This window comes from Portunus trituberculatus, chromosome 10, assembly GCF_017591435.1.
Source record: "Portunus trituberculatus isolate SZX2019 chromosome 10, ASM1759143v1, whole genome shotgun sequence".
NCBI classification, from domain to species: domain Eukaryota; kingdom Metazoa; phylum Arthropoda; class Malacostraca; order Decapoda; family Portunidae; genus Portunus; species Portunus trituberculatus.
The window spans coordinates 10415678-10439431 of NC_059264.1; the positions used below are offsets into that span (position 1 = coordinate 10415678).

The window sequence follows — 23754 nt, forward strand, 5'->3', positions numbered from 1 at the left end:
TTAATTAAAAATTGTGTCTGCTCCACATATATAACACAATTTAAACTTAATAAACTAAGTCAATAAACCATGCATTTATTGTTACCCTTCCTGACGCTGCATTGTGGGTAAGGGTACGTGATCAAATACTGAAAGACTTCGAGGGTACATCACATTAAAAGGTTGAGAAGAAGAAGAATTAACCTGTGCAGAAGCGAGGTGAAATGTGTGTTAAGGTTCCGTGCTGTCTTCAAGTCTCTAGAAATGAAAGATCTTGGTACACCAGACAATTATGTTTTGCTCTATATTATGATGTCAGTCGTATAAACTCAAGTAACTATAAAGAAATACCATGGTAGAATAAGAACAGAAAAATACTGGTAGGAGTAAAACCCTGGCAAATCAATAGATACATCGTAATACAGTGTTTAGAGACGATTACTCTGTACCGCGAGACGATACTGACTCTCTCCTGCGAACACTGAAATTGTGACAGTTTGGGTCCTCTCCTATTGATATTAATCAAAGTATTGCGATTTATTCACAATAGTAATATATTACACTCCGACGGAACACGGGCCTAATGTGTTTGAGATGTGGCATTTTGTTATAGTACATTTCGCTCTATATAGCGACTGTTTAGGACTAAAAAACTGTAGCTTCAGGTAGATATTCAATAATGTTATCTATCGATTTTCAGTCTTAAAGTAGGGAAAATTACGAATATTGATGCATTTCTTTTATAGTCCTCCTTGCTTCTCGAAAAGGTGCACGAATTTAGAAAAGGTTGAAGAACACTAAACTGTACCCTGAAAAAAAATACAGTAAAAGAGATAAGATAAAATGACCAACATCTCTATTATTACGGAGGCTAATAATAATACCAAGACTAATTAAGTAATTCAGAGATAACGAAACGAACGACGATCACGAGAGCTTCCACGATAACAGTGTGTACGATAAGATTTGATTCCAGATTCCTCGATAGCGCTCCGAGTTTCCAAGATAACAATGGCATTCCAGTTTCCTCGATAGCGATGCAAGTTTCCAAAATGACGATGCCTTTCCATGATAAAGATGCCCTTCCAGTTTCCAAGATAATAATGCGAGTTTCCACGATCAAGATGCAATTCCAGTTTCCACGGGAACGATGCGGGTTTCCACGATGTCGATGCGGTTCCAGTCCTCACGATGCGATTTCAAGACACAATATTGAAGTCCACTTGCCTACACAGGTACTGGGACGAACCCTTTCACCCCGTAAGGATCCACCCAACACCCTTGAGTGCGAGTAAAGTGACGCTGCCACCTTCCTGCGCTGCAATTGAAGTCCACTTGCCTACACAGGTGCTGGGATGAACCCTTTCACCCCGTAAGGGTCCATCCCACACCCTTAGGTGCGAGGAGAGTGGCGCTGCCACCTCACTGCGACGCAATTGAAGTTCACTTGCCTACACAGGTACTGGGGCGAACCCTTTCACCCCGTAAGAGTTCACCCCAGACCCGTGAGTGCGAGGAGAGTGACGCTGCCACCTTACTGCGCCTCACACGGGTAGCCATGAGCATAACCCGCCACACTCCACTCCCCAAACACTGTCAGTGAGTCCTTTTCACCCCGTAAAGGACCACTGGTACGGTCAGTGCCTGGCTCATGGCGCACAGCGTGCCCTCGTTCATGGCGAGTTGTTCAGCCCGATGTCATTATAAGCAGAGGTCCTGTACACACCACTCACCACCAGACTCTATGCAAGGAGCCCTTATCACCCTTAAAGGCCCCTCACGGCATCATCTGATGGACGGTAGACACGGCACCCTGCTTAAGGCGACGCCTTGCCTAGTATGAGGCGCTGCAAGTTGACAACAATCAGTGAGCTTGAAGCCGCGAAGGAAAATGAGTCCACGCTAACAATGGGATTCCACGACAGGTTGCGATTCCAGTGTCCACGGTACAGATGTGTTTGTTGAGGATAACGATCCGTTTATCGAGGCTAACGGTGCGGCGATGGCGATGGCGAAACGATCCAAAGTATTATTACCTACACAGGTACTGGGACGAAACTTTTTACCCAGAAAGGGTCAACCCCAGTCCCGTGGTTATGAGAGCAGTGACGATGCAACCTTGCAATGCCTCACACAGGTCGCCATGAGCAATGACCCGCCACACACCACTCCCCAAACGCTGTCATGAAGTGAGTCCTTTTTACCTAACCTAACCTAACCTAACCTAATCTAACCTAACCTAACCTAACGTAAAGGACCACTGGTACTGTCAGTGCCTGGCTCATGGCGCACAGCGTGCCCTCGTTCATGGCGAGTTGTTCAGCCCGGTGTCATTATAAGCAGAGGTCCCGTACACACCACTCACCATCATATTCTATGCAAGGAGCCCTTATCACCCCTTTAGGGCCCCTCACGGTACCATCCGGTGAGTGGTAGACATTGATCTCTTGCTTATGGCGACCCTTGCCTAGTGTGATGCGCTGCAAGTGGACGACTAGTAGTGAAGCTTGAGGCCACCAAGGAAAAGCAGGACCTGCAGCCAGTTCCTGCCTTGGGCCCCAGGCCGGACCCGACGGCCACCTCCTTCCCCCGTGCGGCGCCCAAGGCCGTCACGGCCCTCAAACATCTTTAGGCCGAAAGTTCTCAATCGTCGTTTTAATTTTGATTCGAATATAAAATCGTCGATGGTAAATGAAAAATAGCTTTGGTGTGAAAGTGTGCAAGAGTTAGCTGATTAATGAAACAAGGTGAGGCAGCTTTGCTCCGGAGTATTTAGTGTACTTTGCATGTTGCTGCCTTGAATGTGTACGTGTTTGTAGGTAACTGGATAGAAACAGTAGACCAATGGTAGTTGTGTAGCTATTGGGGAACTTTTGAAAATTAGTTAAGCTTCTGGATAGAGTGGATGAGTGCACACAGGTTTGCGTGTCTTATACATAAACTGCCACTTGTAAACATAAATTTTTCTATTTCATGCTCTTAGAAAAAGCAAACTTAGTTTTCTTTATTTCCTGATCACAATGACGTGTAAATATCAATGTTCCAATCATAAGGAAACACTAGGAGAGGACCCAAACTCCCGTTGAAGTTGCCAGATTCAACAGATATCGTAATATTTCACAGAAAAGATGGTCAACTGCATATCGTATATTTTGGATATTCTTTTGTCACATAAGGAGATATCAAGATAGGTAAAGTATTTCTAAACATGTATCTACGACAAAAAACGCTATAATAGTAGAGTTAGGTTATAACTATGCATTGTGTTTTTTATATACCATCTTGCTCTATTCCTGGAACAAAGATTACTTCTTCCTCAATTGATAGCTCGAAGTTAGTTTGATATTTTCTTTCCTTCTAGGTTAGTAAGTAGACTACAAGACACCATGAACCTATGAAGCCCCGTAAATGAGATTATTTTCATAACTTAGAAATCAAAGTCTGATAATGAGATTGTCTATTGCCAACCAAACCGTTCTGCATAGACGTCTTCAGCGTCATAGAGACCTAATGATGTTAGCTCATGGACAGTGGCCATCCTGACAGCGCGAAACCACAGGGGTTCATAAGAAGATTTCAGGGTACTTAGATGGCTGATCTAATAAAATCCTTTGCAGTGCCATTGCATATTGAGTTCCATGTTCCATGTGACAATACTGGGGGTACTGGTAGATGGTCTTATAACTCAGGGGGTTCTTAACGATAAAAAGGTTGAGAACCCCTGCTCTACACACACATACACACACACACACACACACACACACACACACACACACACACACACACACACACAACACTCCCCCTTCCCACATTGCTCCAACTCCACTACACTCTAGCTTTGTTTAACTCCACCTCAGCTCCTCTTTGTTACATTCCACTCCTCTTCCACTCCCCGATCCACTACGCTATATTCAAAGTTCCCATCCACTCGTCTCCACTCCAGTCCAGTCATTCTCATATAAATTAATTCACTGCATCTGTCTGTTTGTCTGTCTGTCTGTCTCTCTGTCTGTTTGTCTCTCTGCCTGTCTGTCTTACTCAACTCAATTCTCTCTCTTTCTCTCTTCTTCATATCTTCTTTATCTATTCATAAATTATGGGATCATTTAGTTATTTAACTTGCATTTACTTCCTTTATCAGTTTCCTTAATATAAGAACTCAAATCTCTCTCTCTCTCTCTCTCTCTCTCTCTCTCTCTCTCTCTCTCTCTCTCTCTCTCTCTCTCTCTCTCTCTCTCTCTGTCTCAATTTTTAGAGAATCCGTTTGCTTTAATTCAATAAGACAATCAAATTTCAATCCATCTCTCTAATATGGGAACACAATATTTTATCAATTCTCTCTCTCTCTCTCTCTCTCTCTCTCTCTCTCTCTCTCTCTCTCTCTGCAAATTGTCAACTCGTTTATTTTGCTTTATTTTTCCCTGGCAATAAATTAGATGTATAGGAATAATTCACAATATGAAGAATGAAACGGAATATATCTGTGTGTGTGTGTGTGTGTGTGTGTGTGTGTGTGTGTGTGTGTGTGTGTGTGTGTGTGTGTGTGTGTGTGTGTGTGTGTGTGTGTGTGTGTGTGTGTGTGTGTGTGTGTGTGTGTGTGTTTGCTTGCTTTCTCTGAAGTGTCATAAAACTGCGAGAATTATTCATACTTACATTACTGGGAGGCATGCGTTGCAGCAGAGAGAGAGAGAGAGAGAGAGAGAGAGAGAGAGAGAGAGAGAGAGAGAGAGAGAGAGAGAGAGAGAGAGAGAGAGAGAGAGAGAGAGAGAGAGAGAGAGAGAGAGAGAGAGAGAGAGAGAGAGAGAGACTGTTCGGGCAGTAAGGCTCATAAAAGACAATGGTGCCAGATATGAGCCAAAGCTCCACTCACTTCAGCATCACACGGACGTAGCGGCCTCGCTGTGATGTACAAAATACAGCGAATCTCCGCATCTCTAAGCTCTCCGCCAGCCCCTGCGGCGGGCACAAGTGACCACCTGGGCTGTCACTTTAATGCCTGCTGAATTATTTTAGTGTTTATGCCGTACTTGACACCATCAACGCCAGTACCTCCAACATAATGGTATACTGTGGAACACCTTAATTGCTGCATAGATAGACCTCAGTAAAATGAATCTGCAGCAATTCAAGGAGTGTGTGAACGTCTGGTTGCCATAAGCACCAGAGTATCAATTAGAGTTAGGCTTTTAGATAGAAAACACTAAAAATGCTCCCTTTAGCCTGTAAAGTGCTACATTATATGTAAAAAAATCTTGTAGCATACTCTTTAACTGTGTATTGATTTGTGTGAAAAGGAGAGGGAGAGAGAGAGAGAGAGAGAGAGAGAGAGAGAGAGAGAGAGAGAGAGAGAGAGAGAGAGAGAGAGAGAGAGAGAGAGAGAGAGAGAGAGAGAGAGAGAGAGAGAGAGAGAGAGAGAGAGAGAGAGAGAGAGAGAGAGAGAGAGAGAGAGAGAGAGAGCATGCAACAAATAACACGCTCTCAAAATAAAGCACGGGAGTATCTTAACGATGATTTAAAGTGCATTTCTTTCATTTACACTCCTCTCTTCCTCCCTCCTACTTTGTCTTCCTTCCTTCGTCCTTTATCTTCCTATCTCATGTCCTATTCTGTAATGTGTTCTCGTGGTTCTTTTCTTTTCTCCATGCCTTTTGTCTTTTTGTCTTCAACTAGTAGTAATAGTAGTAGCAGTAGTAGTAGTAGTAGTAGTAGTAGTAGTAGTAGTAGTAGTAGTAGTAGTAGTAGTAGTAGTAGTGGTGGTGGTGGTGGTGGTGGTGGTGGTGGTGGTGGTGGCGGTGATAGTGATGATAATAGGGGTAGTAGTAGTAGTGGTGGTGGTAGTAGTAAAAGAATACGAATAAAGAATAAGCACATTTCTTTTTCTTTTATTTTTTCTTTTTGCAATTTTTTTAGTAACTGTTAAAAAGAATATGATGAAATACTACAGTCAATATCGTCTGTAGATTTAAAGATAGCAAACACAAACCCGTGGAAGCTAATCTGTGATCAGTGAATAAGTAATCTTGGGCTGAGGGTATCAATAGCAGTAGTAGTAGTGTTAGTAGCAGCAGTAGTGGTAGTAGGAGCAGTTGTTGTCGTTGTAGTTATTGTTAAATAAACATATGCACTGATACATTTTTTTTTCCAATGTATTTTCACCCCAATTTATCATCGTTATTTTTATTGCTAGCACCTTATCACACAAAACGACCAGTCAGTCAATTAGCCAATCAATCAAATAACCGTAACCTTCCTTAACAAATACATCAATCACTATTTTTCACTGTAATATGCGTTATTTTTATTTAATCTTAATCGACTTTTTTTTACTTTGTTATCTTTTCCCGCAAACAGTTTTATATAAAATGATGAACCAGTCATTTTACAGATGTTACGTCTATGTGCACAATGACTTAACCTGCTCTCGTGCCCACGCTCTTGAATCTTCCGAGTTTTTCGCCCTCTGGCTTAGATTCAATAGTCACTCTCTCTCTCTCTCTCTCTCTCTCTCTCTCTCTCTCTCTCTCTCTCTCTCTCTCTCTCTCTCTCTCCTAATTCCTCTGACTATAGTAAATTCTTTGACTAACTTCCAAAGTGGAGCACATTCTGTCCCTCTACCCTCTCGCAGAGATCTCCATCCTTGAAGATTTCATTGTTCACCACCAGCTTTGGCTTTCCTCTCCTTTCACTGACCATCCTGGTGAACTAGCCTTCAAGTTTGCTATCCTCCATGACCTAGAAAAACTAATGCAACACCCTACTCGTATTTCTGACCGTCTTGGAGACACGCCCAACATTCTTGATCTCTTCCTTACCTCTAATCTTTATGCTTATGCCGTTACACTACCATCTCCGTTGGGCTCCTCCGATCACAATCTCACTCACTTCTGTATCTTGTCCTATTTCTTCAATCCCTCCCCAGGATTCTCCCAAAACGGAGGTGCCTCTGGCGTTTTTCCTCTGCCAGTTGGGGGACCTGAGGAGATATTATGTTGATTTTCCCTGGAATGATTACCATTTCTGTGTCCAAGCCCCATCTCTGTGTGCTGAATGCATAACGGAGGTGATAGTGTGTGGCATGGAGGCGTACATTCCTCATTTTTTTCTCAACCTAAGCCTACTAAACCTTGGTTTAAAACAGCCGGCCTGTTCTCGGGCTATACATGATAGTGAGGTTGCCTAGAAAAGGTACTTGAGCTTTCCATCTCCTGAATCTCATGTACTTTATATTTCTGCCCAGAATCATGCCAAGTTTGTTCATGAACTTTTCAAACACTTCGTCATAAATAGAAAATGTCAAAATCTTTCAAACTCTAACTTTCTTCATGACTTCAGGCATCTTGCCAAAAACATCTCCATTGACTTTATTTCTTCATCTTTTCCTCCTTTATTTCATCCTGATAGCACCAGACATCTCTTCTGTCTATAAAGCTGAACTCTTCTCTCAAACCTTTGCTAACAACTCCACCTTGGATGATTCCCTCTCCTCCACCCCCTGACAATTCCATGTCTTCAATCAAAATTCTTCGTAATGATGTTTTCAATGGATTCGCTGGCCTAAACCCTCGGAAGGCTCATGGACCTCATGGGGCCCCTATTATTCTCAAAAACTGTGCTTCCGTGCTTGCACCTTGCCTGGCCAAACTCTTTCAACTTTGTCATCTTCTACCTTTCCATCTTGCTGGAAGTTTGCCTGTTCTTAGAAGGGTTACCGTTCTAATCTCTCTTACTACCGTCCTATAGTTTTAATCTCTTGCTAGTCTTAAGTTTTTTTTTTTATCTATCCTGAGTAGTAAGATTCTTAAACATCTGATCGCCAGTATTGCTTCCGTCAAGGTCGCTCTATTGGTGATGTTCTGGCTTTCCTTACTGTCTTGGTCATCCTATTTTAGAGATTTCGGTGAAACTTTTGCTGTCGCATTAGACATATCAACAACTTTTGATAGAGTCTGGCATAAAGCTTTGATTTCCAAACTGCTCTTCTACGGTTTTTATCCTTCTCTCTGCAACTTTATCTCAAGTTTCCTTTCCGACCGTTCTATTGCAGCTGTGTTACACGGCCACTGTTCTTCTAAATCTAATAATAGTGGTGTTCCTCAGGATTCTGTCCTGTCACCCACTCTCCTTCTACTGCTCATTAATGATCTTAACCAAACTTCTTGCCCTATCTACTTCTACCACCCTCCATCTACGTATCAACTCGACACAACCTTCCAGACAACTATCCCCTCTTCTTCAATGACACTCAATTGTCTCCCTCTTCCACGCTGAATATCCTCGGTCTGTTCTTTACTCATAATGTTAACAGGAAACTTCACATCTCATCTCTTGCTTAAACAGCTTGTATGAAGTTAGGCGTTCTGCGGCGTCTCCACCAGTTTCTCTCGCCCCTCCAATTGCTTACTCTGTACAAAGGCATTATCCGTCCTTGTACGGAGTACTTTTCGCATGTTTGGGGGATTCCATTCACACAGTTTTATTAGATAGCGTGGAATCAAAAGCTTTTCGTCTCATCAATTCCTCTCCTCTGACTGACTGTCTTCAGCCTCTATCTAACCGCCAGAATGTTGCATCTCTTTCTATTTTGTATCGCTATTTTAATGTTAACTGTTCTACTGATCTTGCTAACTTCATGCCTTCCCTCCTCCTGCGGCCTCGCTGCAGAAGTCTTTCTTCTTTCTCTCATTCTTTTTCTGTCCAAGTCCCTAACGTAAGAGTTAAACCAGTACTCTCAATTATTCCCACCTTTCCTTGGTAAACTCTGGAACTCCCTGTCTACTTCTGTATTTCCGTCTTCCTACGACTTGACTTATTTTAAGTGAGAGAGGTATCAAGGGATCTGCTCCCTAATTTTGGATAACCCTTATTACCTTTTAGAGAACCAGCATCAAGTGGGGCTTTTTTTTCTCACATTGTGTTGCCCTTGGCTGGCCTTCTCTCCTACATAAAAAAAGTCAATGAATGAACATGTCAATCCATTAATCAGTCCTTGTGATCTTACTCATTCATAGTCTTTATACTTCTACTTTCTACCCTCCCAGAATCTCACTCCTTGAATTCTCCATTCACTTTCTCCCTCCCACAAGTAAACTATACTTACTCATTCACTCATTCACTCAATCACTCGCTTAATTTACTACTTCTCTCCCAGACAACTTTCTTCAATCACTAACTCATTCAGTCACGCTTTTCTTTTCTCCCAAGCAAAAAGTTAAGAACAAGAGAAATTAAGGAAGATTCAAGGAGATGCATTACCTACAAGTGTTAGTCAGTGCCACCTTCGCATAATCACTCATTTTTTTCTCTCAAATTCTTACCTGTTTTTTTCATTAGTTTTGGCCAGAAATTACGTAAAAAATAGTTAACACGTTCCTCCCAGAAAAGAAACAGTATCTCGCTCCCTCATTCAATCACTCACTCACTTTAATTCTTCTCCTTCAGGCAAGCTTCGGGTGGAGATCCTTGGGCCCCGCGAGAGATACATCGAGGAAGGCTCTTCCCTCACTCTCACCTGCCTCGTCACCTCGGCACTCAAGCCCTCCACCCTCGTGTATTGGTACCACGACACCAGCCTCATTGACTACAACTCCCCTAGAGGCGGCGTCAATCTCAAGGTAAGGCAGAAGCTACTGGTTCTTTTGTTCTTCCCAACTGCATGCTTGTCCTCCTCCCACTCACTCGCTACACAAGACTTTCTACTTTCTCTCACTTTCTCTCTCTGGTGTAAAGATGTGTCAACATCTTCCATCATTCATCCATTTTCTGGTAAGCTCTAAAGATTCCTGTATTTGTATTTCCTCTATTCTATTTCTAAGGAGCTTTCAAGAGACATATCCTCTAGATTCGAATATTGCTTTTGACTCATTTTTGGGGAACTAGCACTCAAGTGGATCTCCTTTTTTCATTTGTATTATTTCCTTCGCTGGTGTTGCTTTTAGATAAAAAAAAAGAAAACTACCCCTGTTATGTGTCATATAACTAAACACTCTGAGATACTTTTCATTATCCTGTAACACCCTTCAAACATTATACTGAAGAGAAACTGTAAAATCTACTATTTCTATCGCCTTATTTATTTCCTAAGTTAACTAATAAAGACTTCGTACATTGTCCGTAGCGGTGAATTGTTGCATATCGCAGAGAAAAGGATAAGTGGTTTAATGGAACTGGGTAACATATTCTGAAACACATCCGATCGCACTTCTACTACACTTAAAAAACCTTAATTCAAGTTACGCACATGTTAAAGTATATTCTCATAGTTTGTATCTCACTAACAAGACATTATCAACTGGGGAAAAAGCACTGAGAACAGGGTAAGTCCTTCAAAAATAATGATGGGAGAGCGGAACGTTTCAGAACACAAATTTAGTCTAAGGTGATCTTAAGTAAAGCGGCGGTACTGTGCCAGAGGGAGGTGGAGGTGGTACTGGGTAAGGCGACGGAGGAACCGGATAATGCAAAAGCTTGATTAGATTACGTTTTGGCTAAAGAAAGGTAAGGTTAGATAAATTAGGGTAGGTAATGTAAAGCAGTGCTATTCAACCTGGGTGGACAGTCAACCTTATAGTGGACGAAATTAAGTGAGGGGTGGACAGCTGTCTAGGGGTGGACTACTGGGTGGACAAGATCCTCACCTGCACGTGTCTGTATAATATACAAGAGATTCTCTCTCTTTCTCTCCTATATTTCTTAAAATACATACTACAAATACATATTGTAACATCGAGGTTGCCACCTTGTCTATTCGCAAGACCCCGATAGTACAACCACGTGAGGGACTGTCTCGCCATTGGTTGTCATGAATCACGCTAGTGCTATTCAACCTGGGTGGACAGTTTCGGGATAGGGTGGACAGTTTCTACTTAATCACCACTAGGGATGGATGACATTTAAAAAGATTGAAGACCACTGATGTAAAGTAAGGTAAAATATTGTTATCTCTCTCTCTCTCTCTCTCTCTCTCTCTCTCTCTCTCTCTCTCTCTCTCTCTCTCTCTCTCTCTCTCTCTCTCTCTCTCTCTCAGCTCATATGACAAAAGAATAAATATCAACTTAAGGTGTAATAACAGTTGAAACACTTATTAATCCTCGTTGTGATTATCAACATCCTTCGAGGAAACATAAGCAGAATCCTTAGGGAATATGTTTTTCAGTCAATCAAACAGAGTGACATTATAAAGTATACATATAAAACAATCAAAGAATCACAATAGAATATACGCTCAGGAGGAGGAGGAGGAGGAGGAGGAGGAGGAGGAGGAGGAGGAGGAGGAGCAGAAGTAAGAGTAAGAGCAGGAACAGAACGTGGAGGAGAGAGAACATCAACACGAACAATAAAAACAAGAACAACAAAATGAACAATAGGAAGAGCAACACCAACAACAAAGAAAAACGAAAACAAACAAAAACTAACATGAAATAAAAACAGAAGGAAAAAAGATAAAAACATAAAAAAATAAACTTCAAGAGGCGGCGAGAGGGAGGCGATGAAACAAGGTTATTGCCAAATATAAAAGTAGTGGAGGTGGTGGTGCTTGTGGCGGCAACGGTGGTGGTGGTGGTGGTGGTGGTGATTTTGGCCACACGCAGGCTCTGAGGAATGTGGAAAAACGAGACCTAGGTTTAAATATATAGAACAATGAAACGCATGGCTGAGTGGAGTGGGTGTTCATTTGAGAAGCGCTGGAAATAGAGAAACTAAAGGTAGGAAAGGTATTTTTTTTAGTGAGAGAGAGAGAGAGAGAGAGAGAGAGAGAGAGAGAGAGAGAGAGAGAGAGAGAGAGAGAGAGAGAGAGAGAGAGAGAGAGAGAGAGAGAGAGAATTACAACAGACGTACACAAAATAAATAAACACACACACACACACACACACACACACACACACACACAAGAAACTGAGACAATTTAAGAAGGAATACCGAGGGAGGAAAGGGATAAGAGAAGTTGATTTAAGAAAGGAAGGAAGGGAGAGAGGATACAAAAGCGAGGGAGGAGAGAAAGGAAATGAGAGGAAGAGAGAGGGAGAGAAGGGAAGGGAGAGAGAGGGGAGGTGGAAATAAGAGAAGTTGATTTAAGAAAGGAGAGGAGGAAGGCAGGATAGCACAGGGTTGGAGAGTGTGGTAAGGAGAGAGACTAAAATATATTGTTTAAAAGGATGAAATAAGGAAGGAAGGAAGGAAGGAAGGAAGAAAGGAAGGAAGGTGGGAGTGATGGAAGAAACTAAGGAGGGAAGCAGGGACGGATGGAGAAAGAGAGGTAAGAAAGAAGGATGGAACGAATGAACGATGAAAGGAAGAACAAACAAACGAGTGAAAAAATATATAGAAAGAAACGAAGGAAATAAAGAAGAAAAGAAGAAACGACAGAAAATTAAGAAATAGCGACTCACAAAAGGAAGAATATGAAAGAAAGAAAATGTAAACGAAAGAAAAATAGAAGGAAATACAAAACAAAGGAAGAATGAAACGAATAAGAGGAATAACACCACCAAATAAAGATAAATAAGAATAGAATAAAAGGAGATAAAAGGAGGAAAGGAGAAAGCGAAAGCAAGGATAGAAGAAATGGATGAAGGAAAAGGTAACAAGATTTTTACCACCAATACCAAAAGGTTTCACTGCCGGCCAACACTGTGAATTGGACAGATAAAACACGCCGCTACTAATATTCCTCGTGCCTTCGATAAGATAAGAAGAGAAGGCACCAAACTGAACATTCCTCTGCCTCTACTTACTCCTATTTATGTCTTAACACGCTTGATTGTTTGTTAATATGTGAGTGCTTTATGATTTATTTCTTGCGGTGCGTTCAGTTAAGTCGGACAGTCTTGCTTGGTTGAATGTTTTTTTTTTTTGTCCTCTCTCTCTCTCTCTCTCTCTCTCTCTCTCTCTCTCTCTCTCTCTCTCTCTCTCTCTCTCTCTGTATTCGTAGTCTGATCTACTGATTGGCTTTCTCTGTGTATAAAATCGTAAAAATGTTATCTGCTCCTCCTCCTTCCTTATGTCGGCTTTTATGGAAGGGACGGACCAAAGCTATTTGATGTTATATTATGTATACTCACTTTTTTTTATCATCGTTTTCCCCTGTTACATCTTTTTATTCTTTTCAAATTAGGACTTTTTATTCCATCTTTTCTCAAGTGATATACAATCCAAAGCTCCAACAAACCAATTCCTAAAGCATGAGGGGGAGTTATAGTCGAATAAAGGAAAGAATAGGATTTTACAGCTGTACTGCTAAAGATTACTAATCCAACATGGAAATTAATGGTTGTACCGAGAGTTAGGAATAAAAGAGGATGAATACTGCTTCGTCTAAAGGCATATATACTCAACCTACGCCATTTTACAAACCTTTAGTGAGATTCATGGCAATTAAATCATTTAAAAATCAAGAGTAGAGTAACAATATAAGGCTACGAGACGGTCATGTAAATCAGCTGAATTTGAAATAAAACAAGAATAAGGGTATTTCACTTCACAGTATAAATATATTCCAAATTTAACACCACATGGCAGTTAAAAGGGTTAAAAATCAGTATAATGTTTTAAGACCATAATGGAAACTGGCAAAAAATGCATTAAAATTCAGGAGTAAAAGAGAAGATGATATTCACGCCATTGTCAAGGAGGCAACAAAGGAGCAGGGCTGGTTGCTTTAGCAGCATTATGAGAGGCAAAGAAAGCAAGCAGCAAGTAAAAAGGCAAGCTATTTTAAAATTAGGACTCGTGGGGACGACACCGAGAAGAGGTTGAAACAACGCCCATGAAAACCCACACTCTCATCTTTGTAGCATAGCCCATGCAAGACCGTCATTGGGAGAGCCCAGGAACCTTCATATTCTTTAACCTTTCTCAGAATTACTAATTCTAACAAGATTTACGGGAATTACACGGGTTTTTAAGGGGGTTTCAATGATTGTACTCATAGCTTAACAGGGAATTTGTACTGCTACTCATGAAAAAATAAGAAACGAGTAACCTTCATATTTTTAAAAGTTTTGATGTATCACGTCGATGAATTCCAACAAGATCTATGGGAAGATATTGGAAATTTTCTGACTGTCTAAGTGTCTCTACTAATAGTTCAACAAGTATTCTGCACTATCAGCAGGAAGAACACTCATGAGAGCCAGTACCATTGTGTCCAAAGTCAGAGAAAAACTTGTATTGCGATAGCCCAAATTTTTCCGTCTTGGCAGTATCTAGTAAATAGTTTCTAAGGATGTTTATATGATTCAAATGATATATATTAGCAAGGATCTGCACTTTCTTTAGATGGAGCATCTGTGTAAACCCGTATTTTATCATCCCTGCAGCTAATGAAATGAAAAGCAGTTCTTAGGATAGACTACTAATTTTTACATTCTTTAACGTCTCACTGTCTCACCATAACTTATCCTAACAAACGCTCTAGGGAAAGTAACTGGATATCATAAAGGTCACTACAGGTTTCTAATGATGGTTTGACAATAATCCTGTACAGCCAGTAGGGAAAACACACTTAAGAATCCTTTTCAAAGCAGTCGTAGACAATGTTTGCGAATATCCGTATAAAACGATATCGCTCTTGCTGTCACTCCACTAGAAACTCAGCACGCGCGGCCGTGTCGTGGTTCAAGCGTGCTGTGCTTTCATGCTCTGGCGGCGTAAAGAGTGTACACATCAATACCTGTGAGTACCTGAACACACCACTACAATACTGACACCACCGCCACCAATCTGCCAATACTCACCTTTTTTCTACATTCTGCTTTATTCATCAATTAATTTCGTTCTCACAGAAAGGAAAAGTCTTAATGGAGTTTTTCCAAAAGTTAGGTATGTACGGTCGAGCTGGCCTTTATTTTTTCATTAGTTATTCTTCTAATATGAGAAGTTAAGTGTATTACATTCGGCAATTATTTGTGTCATTATGCTACTTACTAATTCATTATTATTATTTTTTTTTTTGTACATTTCTATGTTGCCGTTTTGATTGCTATGTACAATTCAATCCTTTTCATTGTCGTGTTTTTCCTTATATTTTCATCTTACTTTTCTTGTATATCTTTGACCGTTGCAAAAATGAATTATCATCTTAAATATCAATTTTCATCGTATTAATGTCAGATGAAATTTTTATTTCAATGTATATCATACGTGCTTCCGGTGTGTTTTTATGTTACTGGTTCTTTTTTAAGTAGATTATACAGATTGTTACGTTTATTTACCATTCTTACATTTTTACTTTGACAGTTATTTGATCGTATTCCTGAGCAACAACATTTTTCCTGCACTTTTTAATCCTCCCGTTTTCATGGCCACGGTTTTTTCTCTTTCACTGATCCCTTTGCTATCACGTATTGGTATTTTTCCAATTTTTTTATATTCCTTCTAACGGCAGTGTTTGATACATATAATTCCTTTCCTTATATCGCCATCTTTGCCTTTATTCTTACATTTTTCGTCACATTATTACTTGAATTTGTGTCATAGTGTTGGAAAGTAAAATTTTCATTACATCATCTACGTGTTTTTATCATCGCACTTCTTCTAACATTATTTATCTTTACATTTGCTGTCATACCTAGTACATGTTTTCACTATGACACTGCTATTTCCATTCCTTATTCGTACGTCTGTTATCATACTTATTATTTTTTTTCCTCCAGTGTTGGACAAGTATTTTTATTACAGTGTATAAAGCAATGTACGTGGTGGCTCTCATTCTTGTTTTCCTACATTACTTATTCTCGTGTCTGCTATTACTTTTATTTATTCATGCATTATTTTTTTCAGTTTTATGGCAATATTGAACGAAGATGTTTTTACAGCAATAAGTATCTCCACTGCCCTGTGATCCCATGCCCAATAAACTCTCTTCTCTTGCGTGAGGCAGCTGAGTGCAAGAAATACCAGAAGAATACCGAGACGAGAAACGTATATATATATTTTTTTATCACTAATGAAAGCACATACTCTCTCTCTCTCTCTCTCTCTCTCTCTCTCTCTCTCTCTCTCTCTCTCTCTCTCTCTCTCTCTCATTTTACAATTCCCGCACATACACATACGTACACACAAGACCACATCACTGTTACTCAGGTCATGTATACTGCACTTCGGCAAATACAACTAGGTAAATACATGCATGCCAGCACACACACACACACACACACACACACACACACACACACACACACAGAGAGAGAGAGAGAGAGAGAGAGAGAGAGAGAGAGAGAGAGAGAGAGAGAGAGAGAGAGAGAGAGAGAGAGAGAGAGAGAGAGAGAGAGAGAGAGAGAGAGAGAGAGAGACTAAGACTGAGACTGAGACTGAAACAATGTGTGTGTGTGTGTGTGTGTGTGTGTGTGTGTGTGTGTGTGTGTGTGTGTGTGTGTGTGTGTGTGTGTGTGTTCTTGGTGCCGAGGTTTAAAGAGTAAAGACTGGCGGTGAAGCAAGCTGTTTGCCTGCCTTGATGCATTAAGCAGACTGGGCCGCATTGTTTTGGTCTGCCCTATTCCATCGCGGTGACCTGCACGCTAACTCATCTATGCTCTGACACGATATGCTGTGCTGTGCTGTGTTATGTTATATTATGTTAGGTTAGGTTAGGTAATGCCCTGTCTCGCTTTGCTTCGCCTTGGTTTTCGAACTATCTCTGGCTGTCTGACGCGGAACTCTTTCACTTCTGTACTAATTGAATATGACAGAAACAAAATCAACGCGTTTTTCTTGGTGTAATTTTGATTCGTGATGATTTTTCTTTATTACAATTAGCTCTTTTATTTTATTTATGTATCGTTAACATTATGAAGCATTTTATTTTGTTTTTTTCGTTTTTTTTTTTCTTACAAATGTTAATGTTCTCAATTATTACAACAAATTCTTCTTCAATACTAAAATGAAATTTGAAAATCATGAGAGATGGCTTAACTAGCAATAACTTTTTTTCACTCTTTTATCAGAATTTTTCCTTAAACTTTAAACTTTAGCTGGTGGGAATGTTCCTTAGTGGTGGTTTTGTGTTCACGGATTTGGTCGTGTAAGTATTTTTCCTGTTTTTTTTTTCTTTTTCTTTTTTTTTTTTTTTTTTGTCCTGCGTCGTCCTTCTGAGAGCTTAATGTCGTCGGTTTTGTGTGAGCCTCATTCTCTGCACTTGGAGTCCTTGCGTCACACCAAGGCCGATATTCCTTAACGTTTCTACGCCTTAGATCGACCACATTCGACTACTTGTTGGTAAGTTTTTTTTTGTATTATTCTCGTGATAGCTTAGCAAAGATTGTGCATTATCAAACCGAAAAGCATTCGAGGCAATTCAATTAATCATTCCTTCATCTCCAGTGATGAAATAAGAAACATTCCTTAACATTTAGAGAAGAGGATTTAATGAGAACTCTACTTATTGCCTTTAAAAAATGAGAAAAAAAAACCTTGAAAAATGAATCAAACAATAATACAAATGAAAAGAACAAATAAGAAACAATATAGTAAGTGATGTGGATTTATTTTTATGACAGCCATCAAGTAAGTGAAACCCTATTAATCATTTATTTTGCCAACTTTGAAAATATGAAAGAAAAAGAGAAGACATCGTTTCGGAACACAAAACTAGGTGAGGTTGTGTTTTCTCGAGATTCTAGTGATAGAACAACAAACTTTCCGTAACATCGAAAAAGGAGGATACCAAAATAAACTCTGCACATAGTACCCCTTGAAAACAGTCGTGAAGGTCAAAGCATTCAACAATACAGTTCGCTACTAATAATACGAACTGTACAGTGTCTATCAAAGGGAACATAAGAACCTTACTAATCATGCCCAGACTTCGGAAATAGCCTTGGTTAGAGAAGAGCAGGTTTGGCAACACTCTAGGTACGTACAGTTGGGAGCATCAGACATCGCCAAAATTGATCAAATAACTGATTAGGAGTATATATGTGCTTTAGTGTAGTGTCGTGCAGAGCCGAACGAGGCTATGCACTCACCACACACACACACCGCGTAGTGTAGTGGTTAGCACGCTCGACTCACAATCGAGAGGGCCGGGTTCGAGTCCCGGTAAGCGGCGAGGCAAATGGGCAAGCCTCTTAATGTGTGGCCCCTGTTCACCTAGCAGTAAATAGGTACGGGATGTAACTCGAGGGGTTGTGGCATCGCTTTCCCGGTGTGTGTTGTGTGTTGATGTGGTCTCAGTCCTACCCGAAGATCGGTCTATGAGCTCTAAGCTCGCTCCGTAATGGGGAAGACTGGCTGGGTGACCAGCAGAAAACCGAGGTGAATTACACACACACACACACACAGATACACACACACACACACACACACACACACAACACACACATACCCAGTCTCTGAATCCATAAAACCTTCCATCCTTGCACTTCCCAGCAAGAGAAAATACCAATTAACAAGCGTGAATCATGACTGTGTGTGTGTGTGTGTGTGTGTGTGTGTGTTTCACTGTTTGATCTGCTGCAGTCTCTGACGAGACAGCCAGACGTTACCCTACGGAACGAGCTCAGAGCTCATTATTTCCGATTTTCGGATAGGCCTGAGACCAGGCACACACCACACACCGGGACAACAAGGTCACAACTCCTCGATTTACATCCCGTACCTACTCACTGCTAGGTGAACAGGGGCTACACGTGAAAGGAGACACACCCAAATATCTTCACCCGGCCGGGGAATCGAACCCCGGTCCTCTGGCTTGTGAAGCCAGCGCTCTAACCACTGAGCTACCGGGCGTGTGTGTGTGCGTGTGTGTGCGTGTGTGCGTATGCGTGTGCCTGTGCGTGTGCGTGGTTCGTATTGGTCTCCCACAGCTTGATGGTCATTGTAGTGAAGCTATTATTGATGTTACCGCCACAACAACAGTGCGAGAGTGAAGCGTTTGACCGGCTGATTGATTTAAGCCGCCGACACAGAGGGTTCCTATGGTGCGGCGTGTTAAAGTGAAGGTTAGAGGGAAGACCTAACCAAACCATCAACCTCTATTTTAAAGGGTACCACTGGCGTCTGTTCTTTCATATAACTTTTGTATTTTTACGGAACTGAACTGCCATGGTGCATTTAAAGAGTAATGGACTATTCTCCTATTATATTCTTACGATTAATAATGACAGCTTTTTTTTTTTTAATATACCCTATGATTCTTTGGAAACTTAACGCATTGTACACCACCATCTTGGGTTTAAAGGGTAACACGCCCTCCTTTTCTTTCATATGCTTCACGATGTTAGTAAATTTGTGGTTTACTTGAAGATACATTTATTGACAATTCGGATTTAGATGCCGTCATATTGCAGACACTTTGATAGGAGGATTTTTTTTTTTTTTGTGTGTTTATAGGACACAAAGAAAGGGTTAAAAAAATAGAAAAGTAGAAGATAAAAAAAATGGTTCTCTGAGATGCCAGCCTGTAATGAGAAAGACAAATTACTAATCCAAAGCTGGAATATAATTGTCTCGGAAACTCCTCTGTTCAAGTCATAGGAACAGAGAAATACAGAAACAGAAGAATTTGTCAGAAAAGGGATAAAAGACTGGTTAACTACAATTCACAATGTAAGTAAATTTTCCTCACAACATGAATAGAGGTAGATTAATTAGGTCAGATTCAGATGCTATTACCTTCCATATAGACCTAGATAGTACAATGTGAATGAATGATAAAAAAAAAAAACTATTTCAAAATTAAAACATTTCAAGTTACCCATTTTTAGAGATCTATCCTTTACTTGCTTGAATGAATACACATCTGTCTGTCTTTTCACAAGATGCACAGGGACTTGCAGGCATCGTGCGAGCAAAATTCATGTTAAAAGAAAGAACAGTAATATAAAAATTGCTTCTAAAGGATTTGACTTGCTAACTTGTACTATTTTACCTTTTAATCTATTCATGCATATGGTAAGTGAACGGTACTAATCCTTACAGCTTATCCTCTATATTAATCCCAATATTCAATATAAAAGTTTAATCACTACAACACCAGGAAAAATACAGGAAAATCTTTTGATATTTACGTATACACAACGCGGAGGGAAGATTGGTTTGGATCGTGCTGAAGTGAAATTATTATGTAGAATATATTGAAATTACTATATCTAAGGTTCTTTTGACATACAGTAAATGATTAATACTAATTCCCACAATATATCCTCATAATATGAAGCATAAGAGCTAAAAAGAGAGGTGGAGCTCAGACAGAGGCATCACCTGCTCCAAGTCACCTGTCTGCTTCCCAGGTGAATTTCAAGCTGGCGGGTAATGAAGGGTTGCACGGCGCTCACCTGGTGCTAATTTTGGCTCAGGTGAAGAGAACTTTGCTCCCACACTCTAAACATGTTCTTCATTTCAAAGGAAGAGGAAGCTTTGCTAAAACACACACAAGCACACAAACACGGACACACACAAGCAAGGAAGCAAGCACACACACTCACAAACGCACACACACACACACACACACACACACACACACACACACACACACACACACACACACACACACACACACACGTCATATTCAGAAAGGGATATGTGAAGGAAAAAAAATGAATTAATAAATACGAGTAAAATGAAATTTGATAGATAGAAACAGATAATTATTTGATTAGGTTGATAGGTAGACAGATAGTTATACACAAATACATAGAGACTGGGAGACAAGCAGGTTGACAGACATGAATAAATAGACAGATTGACTGGTGGATACATGGATGAAATTATGGACATATAGAAAGGTAGATATGAAAGTAGAGAGATAGAATAGAAGCAGATAAATAAACAGATGCAAAAATAAATAAACAATACATCCAAAACACATGAAAAAAGATAATGTACTATTCATATAAATCCAAATATCTGTATACCACATCCGCATCTCTACAAAACAGAGAATCGAACACACACACACACACACACACACACACACACACACACACACACACACACACACACACACACACACACACAGGGAGCCTTGGCTCGATAGACCATGCCAATGAACACATCTGTATAACCAATATATATGTACATGTAATGAAATGGAAATAAATTTTACTTTACTTTACTTTACTTTACTTTACTTTACACACACACACACACACACACACACACACACACACACACACACACACACACACACACACACACACACACACACACACACATCCCCACCAATCAGAGAATAAGCTGCAGTGAATACCGTGACATAAGCCGGATCACGTGACTTCCATAAGCCCGCCCATTGCGAACACAACACCAGGACTCAATGTTACGGAAGGCCATTCACCGCTATTCGCCTCTCCATTTACACGTTGATTCATCGATTTATTTGTGACTCCGAAGCCGCAGCCGAGCTCAGACCCTCAATACACAGCTGCAATGTCCTTTAATAGTCGGCAATGGCCCTCAATTCCCCGTGGTTGGATAAAAGCACCTGCCTCTCATCACAGTCACGATTCACGTCTCTGGTTTAGTCACCGGTAAGCTGTAAGTTGTAAGCGGTGGACTGGAACAGGAGTGAGGAGTTAGTGGCGGGTGGTGGTGGTGGTGGTGGTGGTTGTGGTAGTGGTGGTGGTGATACTACCGGGAGGAAATGTACGTACGTGACTTGTGGTTTTAGTAGGTGTTGATTTGAAAGGAGGAACGTATTGAGTTTCTCTCCATCATTCTGAAGAGAAAGAATTGCAATGGAGTTTGTTTGATTTTGCTTAACTAGTTGGTTTTATTTGTTCTCTTTTTGGTTTTGAATTTTCGTCGGTGTCAGAAAATTCCAGCTAAGGTTACAAAACAATGAGTAGAATTACAATTTTTTCATTAAAAACAATACAAACGTTAGAGTAAATGCCCAACTCACTAGTTTAAGAAGTGCCTTGATGAAAGTTTAACCGTGCAAAAACAAAAACATGTGCACGAGTGGCGCTCTGGTGGTTAGAAGCCAGGGTGGTATCGAGTGTGTCACAGTGAAGAGAAAAAACAAGTTTGCAATGGAGTTTATTTAATTAATAGATTTTAGGATTTTCTCCTAACATTTTTTTAATCAATCTATCATCGTTACTTTTCAATGGAGCTTGTCTGTGATTGATCTGAATATTTCTCTCTCTCTCTCTCTCTCTCTCTCTCTCTCTCTCTCTCTCTCTTCTTTTAGGCAACGGCAGAGTGAACAAGAAATGGATTTTATTTTTACATCCTAGCTAGGTTTCCGTAACATGTTGGGGGAGAGAGAGAGAGAGAGAGAGAGAGAGAGAGAGAGAGAGAGAGAGAGAGAGAGAGAGAGAGAGAGAGAGAGAGAGATGGTTAGATTCATTTCTTATATGCTTGATACTCTTCCTACGTTAACAACACCTGAGATCTGAGTGAGTATGCCTCGTGTTTGCTAGTCACCTTGAAGAGAAAGACTTGAAATGGAACCTGTCACATTCATCGATATAACTAATTTATGTTTTGAAGGATGAAACCAAAAGTAATAAGAATATAAACTAACAACGCCGTACTGTGATAAAAAAAATGTAAACATAAATTAGAATAGATACCCAATTAAGTTTATGAAGTGTTTCGATTCTCTTCCTGAAATGGATACTTGATATGTCTGAGAGGCCACGCAAGGATTAAGTGAGCAAATGCGAGTTGGTGGTTTGGAAGGAGAGGAGGCGCTTCGAGTTTGGTTTTCCCGTCTGCTTCAAAGAAAAGGATTACAATTGAGCTTGTCAGATTAAATGATCAAACCGCCTGACTTGTGTTGTTCTTTTTCGCTTTTATTTTCATTCATTTAACAGCTGGACTCACTGCTTTTCTTTTTGTTTTTCTACTAAATATCTAACTGACTTACTTTTGTTTTTTCTTGTTTTTTTTTATTTTCATCTATTCAACAGTTTGATTTGTTCTTTTTATTTTTTCTTTACATTTAATTAGCTTTTCATATTTCTTTTCTAATTTTCATTCACTTAAATATCTTACAACTGACTTTTTTTTTTTTAATTCTGTGTGAGGGAAATCCACCAAAGCTATAAATGTGGATAAAGAAGACTACCTTTCACTGCAGTAATTTAGTTTCTGAATCTTCTCCATTGGTAGCGACGACTAATATTTAGGTGTTCATGCAGAATTTATCCAAGCAATAGCAAGACTAGATATATACGAGAGAGAGAGAGAGAGAGAGAGAGAGAGAGAGAGAGAGAGAGAGAGAGAGAGAGAGAGAGAGAGAGAGAGAGACGTATTAAGTTTGAAGAGAAGCGTATCATAGTTAAAGAAAAAATATTCAGAATAGAGCTTGCCGATTGATTGTTTTAACCCTTTCATTGTTAATTTTCTCTTTTTACCTGTCAGCGAGAACGACATGGCACAAAATATACAAATACACACAAAAAATGTCAATACAATAGCGTTCCCTAAAAACAAACACAAGAACCAAGACAGATTGTCAATACACGTAAAGGTGTCTTGAAGCTGGTAACATTTCAGTGAACATGCGTAATTTTACAGAGAGAAAGGGAAACTAGAAGCAATACAGGACTCGACCTACACTCCAGCGGTACTTATGCTTTCAATCCCCGTAAAATTATTGTACTTAAAACTCTCCCCACAATCTGAAATTCATGATAAAGCCAGCAGAAGAGACAAAGGACTATATAAGGGAAGGTTTCTGGGTGCAGTGACAGACATAACTGCAATGAATGTGGCTGGAGAAAGTAGTCTACGAATATTTCTACGTAAAAGAATATTTCTGCATAAAAGCGAAAAACAGCGGTATCAGATAGAAAGCCTTGAAACCTCTCCCTTGAAAGATTGATCGAT

At 40.2% G+C, this 23754-nt stretch overlaps 1 protein-coding gene and 1 non-coding gene across 2 annotated transcripts in view; one reads left to right on the forward strand and one right to left on the reverse strand.

Annotated features, from left to right (window-relative positions):
• Positions 1–23754, forward strand: part of LOC123502136 (A-agglutinin anchorage subunit-like) — a 213053-nt gene that overhangs the window by 180677 nt on the left and 8622 nt on the right. Inside the window, exon 6 of the mRNA XM_045251353.1 lies at positions 9418–9590. Within this exon, the coding sequence (XP_045107288.1) occupies positions 9418–9590 (173 nt within the window). The remainder of the gene's footprint in view (positions 1–9417; positions 9591–23754) is intronic.
• Positions 18629–18702, reverse strand: Trnav-cac. Its single transcript has one exon. It is a non-coding gene; the product is annotated as a tRNA-Val (tRNA).